Source organism: Pistacia vera, unplaced genomic scaffold (genome assembly GCF_008641045.1).
Source record: "Pistacia vera cultivar Batoury unplaced genomic scaffold, PisVer_v2 Contig769, whole genome shotgun sequence".
Classification (NCBI taxonomy): domain Eukaryota; kingdom Viridiplantae; phylum Streptophyta; class Magnoliopsida; order Sapindales; family Anacardiaceae; genus Pistacia; species Pistacia vera.
The window spans coordinates 146009-151221 of NW_022196633.1; the positions used below are offsets into that span (position 1 = coordinate 146009).

General features: G+C 34.3%; 1 protein-coding gene across 1 annotated transcript; it reads left to right on the forward strand.

Annotated features, from left to right (window-relative positions):
* The first annotated feature begins 1364 nt into the window (after positions 1–1364).
* Positions 1365–3639, forward strand: LOC116116276 (rhodanese-like domain-containing protein 14, chloroplastic). The gene is made up of 6 exons (XM_031402377.1): positions 1365–1706; positions 1855–1901; positions 2665–2757; positions 2898–3036; positions 3121–3223; positions 3370–3639. The coding sequence occupies exons 1-6, from the start codon at positions 1484–1486 to the stop codon at positions 3482–3484; spliced, it is 720 nt and encodes a 239-aa protein (XP_031258237.1). The 5' UTR covers positions 1365–1483; the 3' UTR covers positions 3485–3639.
* Positions 3640–5213: the final 1574 nt, after the last annotated feature.

Sequence of the window (5213 nt, forward strand, 5' to 3'; positions counted from 1 at the left end):
ACCCGATTGTTGGTGGTCTAGCAAGTTTGAAATCTTGCAAACAAACCCCTGAAAAATATTAGCAGTCTTTTAGGTTTGAAATATAACAAATACACCCTACGATCTGACCCTAAATTGATTTTTCTGACCAAATTCTGGTGATTCTGCTGGCCAAATTCAATCCGACACCAACACCTGAACCACCATCCTCACTCTACAAAATCCTCTAACTCAGAACTTAGTAGACCCCGTTTGTCAGTTGTGACTCAAGAACACCGCAACATTGAGTTGATTTTTCCGACACAATTTCAGCTGATTTCGGCACCAAAATCAATTCGATACCACCCCTTGACACAAGTGATTTGCACATATCTCAAAGAATATTAGAAATGATTTAATAAAAATTAAAGAAAATCTTTTTATTATTTTAGTTGGTTTTTTTTTTTTTTTGGGAAAAAGCAGAAGCTATATAAGTAAAATAAATTAGATTTTTTTTTTTTTTATGTATATTCATTAATATTCAAGTATTTTGTATCTATGGAATGTGAAAATTTCCTTTAATCGATGTTCATAATGGTTCTTCTTTTGGGTCATAATTATAAATCTCCATGTTTGTTAAAGACTTGGGAAGTGTAGCATGTAGCATTTGGTATTATGACTTATGAGTACGTTCCTGAGAAGAAATCTTTACAAATTAGTAAAGTTGAGAGATTAAAAACCCAAATTGTTCAAGATAATCTTATATAGTGTGGACATCATTTTTTGGGTTCATCACGAAAAGAATGTGATAGATATATGGGTCTCAACATTTGACTATGTTTTGGATTGTTAAGGGTCACGTTCTTAAATTATGACAAAGAATATCAACTGAAAACCACATTAACTAATAAATTATATAATTTCAGAAAATTTTCTCTTCTATCTTTACGCTAACATTCATGTATTGAATCGGATAAGATACAAACATACCATAATTGTCAGTTGTACAACCAATAAATATCAACAAACTAAGACACAACGGCTTTTGTGTTGTTTTCATTTGAAGATATTACCAAAACTGTAAAGATATATATGAATGGTCAGATAAAAATTGGTAAGCTCTTCATTTGATCCCCCAAAATGTGGTCAAATTAGTCAATTTCCCTCAGAAGATGACAGTAGTAATCTGATCATCTCTTCAGCCTTAATCGGGAGCTTACCCAGATGTGAAATGGTCAATGAGGTTTCTGCACCGCAGATAAACCCACCTTAAACTTGAAACATTTTTTATATGGATTAATTTAACATAATCCAAGTTCTAGAAAACAATGATTGGGATGAGAGAAATCCAATTGAGAACAAACTTTGTATAATATGAACCACAACTTTAGATTTTAAGAGAGAGAAAAAAAGATCCATAAAATCTTTACCCCACAACTCCCTGCCTTACAAAATCACCCCAAAAGATCCCAACATAACTTCATAACTACATAATTCTAATTTGATCACTCACTTCAAATTAGACATGGCTGCTCTTCCTTCAATAAGCCATCACTCTCCTTCATCTTCTTTATATCCTAATTACCAATCTTCACCATTGATATTTGCTTCAAAATCTAATCAAGACTCTGTGTGTTTCTTGGCAGTAAGATCAGTTACATATACTTCAAGGAGAAGATTGTCTTCACACACTGTTCCAAGGGGCCTCAAGATCCAAAGTGCAGCTACAAAACCTGCAAAATCACCAGGTAATATTTTAAATAAGATTTCTGATTTCCATTTTTGAGATAAAAGATTGATTTCTGATGCAGAAAACTAGTGAATTTATGTATAGTATGCTTATAGTCTAGCTTAACCCTGACTTGGTTTTTGTATTGTCTTCTTTGGAGGGATTAGCTGAAGAAGATTGGAAGACTAAGAGGGAGTTTCTTCTACAAAAAAGGGTATAGCTCTCTTTACGTAACATATATATCCTGTTTGCAGACATGAATTTAAATCAAATATTGCATGCAAAGATTATAATACGCCTGTGCGTGCACACACCATCTCAGTGCATTTTGTGCTGCTTCAATGAGAACGTTGACCATCTTTGGAAAGAGTAGAGAATTTAAAGAAACAAAGAATAAGAATGAGAGAATTGATAATGAAAGAGTGAAAAGAATGAGATAAGTCAAACATAGAGTGAATATCGTTTAGGAAAGGAAAAGAAAAAAGAAAGTGGGTCATTGAAGCTGATTCTTAGTTAAATTGCACACGCTCACATAAGCACATAATATTGATATACAATGGAGTGAGTATTCATATACAGGAAACAATCTCCGTTACAATTTTGAGCTATCTTGGAAGCTGTTCGAGATCCACATTTTTTAACCTAATCACTAATTAGATATATAAACAGTAGCGTAATCTAATACTGCCAGTGTTTTTAATACATTTTAGAGGTAAGTATTGAAAAATCACTATCTCGGTGCATTTTGTGCTGCTTCAGTGAAAACACTTGGCTTTGTTTAGAAAGAGTATGAGAATTTAAAGCAACAAAGAATAAGAATGAACGAGTGAAAATAATGAGAATGAGTTAAAGTCATACATAGAGCAAATATGGTCAAGTAAAGGAAAAAAAAAAAAAAAAAAAGCAGATCATTGATGCTGATGCTTAGTTAAACTGCACCATTAGATAAAAGCTGCTGATAATTTTCTTCTCTGCAGGTAAGGAGTGTTGATGTGAAGGAGGCTTTGCGCCTACAGAAAGAAAATAACTTTGTGATTCTTGATGTACGACCTGAAGCGGAATTTAAAGAGGTAAGTCTGCCCAAAACAAGCAACAGAGAACTCAAATGAACATAATGCATTCCAGAATTTTCGGTTTCTCCCAGTAACTTTATTATTCATCACAAAGAATAACCAAGGAATGATATTTTAAGTTATCTTTGATGATACAGGCTCATCCTCCAGGTGCTATCAATGTGCAAATATATAGGCTTATAAAGGAGTGGACAGCATGGGACATTGCTAGGCGTGCTGCATTTGCGTTTTTCGGCATCTTTGCTGGCACAGAAGAGAACCCAGAGTTTTTGCAGAGTATAATAGAATCCGAATTATATTTCTATTTTTTTGACAACATTCATGTGTGTTTTTAACTAATCCTTCAGTGTCTGCTCGCAGGTGTGGAATCAAAACTAGGTAAAGATGCAAAGATAATAGTGGCATGCTCAGCCGGGGGCACAATGAAGCCATCACAAAGTCTCCCTGAAGGCCAACAATCAAGGTTTATGTCTCTCTCACCGTATAAAATTATCTTATTGAAACATAACCAATCAGTATAGATTCCGGCATTAATAAATTGTGACTTTAAGACTAGTACAGGTTTTGTACACTGGAATACGTTATCACTAACTTTGGTTAACACTGCAGATCACTGATAGCTGCCTACTTGCTAGTCCTCAATGGTTACACAAATGTCTTCCACTTAGAAGGGGGGCTTTACACTTGGTTCAAAGAGGGATTACCGGCAGCTTCAGAAGAGTGAAGTAGCAGTACTTTTAAAGCTGTTGCTTCCAGAGAAGCTCAAGTTTTGCCCTTAACGCTGATTGTAATGTAATGTACTTGTGTGACGACTGACACCACCTTTATCCATCGATTGAGAATGTTAATTGTATCAAGACTCAGTTTTTATCATATCATAAGGCAATGTACTGTTTTTCACATTTGAGTTTAAGATTTGTATATATTGATTTTGAAGCACCGAAAGAAAGCATTTGCTTAATTACCCAGCAAATATCATAAATGTAGCATCAAATGATGTGTTTGATATTGGATTTACAAATCATATTCACAATCTGTGAAATATAAAAATATCTTGCCATGTTTTTATTGTTTTCATTTCTCAAGTCTTGTTTTCAGAAAATTTACCAGACATGATCTCAAACGTCTTGAAAAACAAATTCAATTTCATTTAAAATTTTGAAATGCGATAACATACCCATATTCTGTAAACAAATTTGTAGCCCTCAACAACATAAAATGTAAGATCGACTTGAAAATATCAGGAAAACTTGTATATGTTGCACCCAAAAAAAAGACCAGCTTTTTCCAGTCTGTTATTGGTCTTACAGGATAATTGTTAGAAGGTATTCAATCCCAAATAGCAAGCAAAGGAGAGCTTTTCCAGTCTGTTATGTTATCATGCTAGGATGGTTAGTTTCATAACCACATAATTGTTCATTATAATAACTAGGTATCTTTTAAGTTTGCATCACTTCAGAATTTGTAGCCAGGAATTGGTGGGATTTATTTCATTACAGAACAAGTGATTTTTCTCCTTGAGTGAAGGGCATTCAATTATTGAGTTTGAGAGCACAAGAATATTAAAATAGCATAAAGAGATAGGGTATTTCATGAGCTAATAGATGGTGCAGGTGAATATTCAATCCCCCCAAATTGGCCAGAGACTTTGAAATCCATTATAACACCTTACTAACAAAGTAGCAAGACAAAAGTAAAAGAAGAGCACATATTAATAGGCACATTAAAAATAGAATTTCCAGGAGCACCAACAAGTACAACGATACCAGAGAAAACACAGATAATTATTGTTCCAATGGATCATTAACATCTGGTACCCAAAAAAAAATCAAATCAAATAAAGGATCCTCCACAATGGTATACAATTATCTCCATGTCCCAGACAACTAAGAAAAGATAAAAACAAAGGAACACTGAACAATCAAGAAGAGGAATGGAATGTGATCATGGCATTCTGGGGGAGAAACCAAGAGTCAGATAGTCTTACAAATGCGGGATAATGTTGCAATGATAAGTCATGATATCAAATATCAAAAGAGAGACCATTAATAAGCCCAGGGAAATAGCAACCAGAATTCTCCCCCCAATCCCAACTGAGCCATGAAAATAACAGGAAATATGAGAAATCAAAACCGACCAAGCAAGTATACAAGCCACTGTATGAACCACAATCCTCGTTCCAGCAATTTGCATCCTCAACTTTCAAGATTTACAAGGTTTTATGAAGCAGTTAATATTCTATTCTCTTCTCACAAGGATGAAATGCCGATTTCATGCGCAAAAATTAATTAGGAAGTTTCTAGAAGCCGGTAAATTGTAATTTCCTGCTGCTTAAAATACCGACGGTCCTCTTCATCAACTAGAACAAGGTTCAAGTAATACTTCACACTGAATTTGTTGTTAATATTGCGATGAGTTGGTGTCAACTCATAAGGGCTAAGAAACAGTCTGAT

Excerpts from the sequence above, each read along its gene's own strand:
- LOC116116276 (XM_031402377.1), top strand. The coding sequence starts at position 1,484 with ATGGCTGCTCTTCCTTCAATAAGCCATCACTCTCCTTCATCTTCTTTA. Across the intron at positions 1,902-2,664 it reads AGTTTCTTCTACAAAAAAGG|GTAAGGAGTGTTGATGTGAA; the intron begins GTATAGCTCTCT and ends TCTTCTCTGCAG. Across the intron at positions 3,037-3,120 it reads GAACCCAGAGTTTTTGCAGA|GTGTGGAATCAAAACTAGGT; the intron begins GTATAATAGAAT and ends GTCTGCTCGCAG.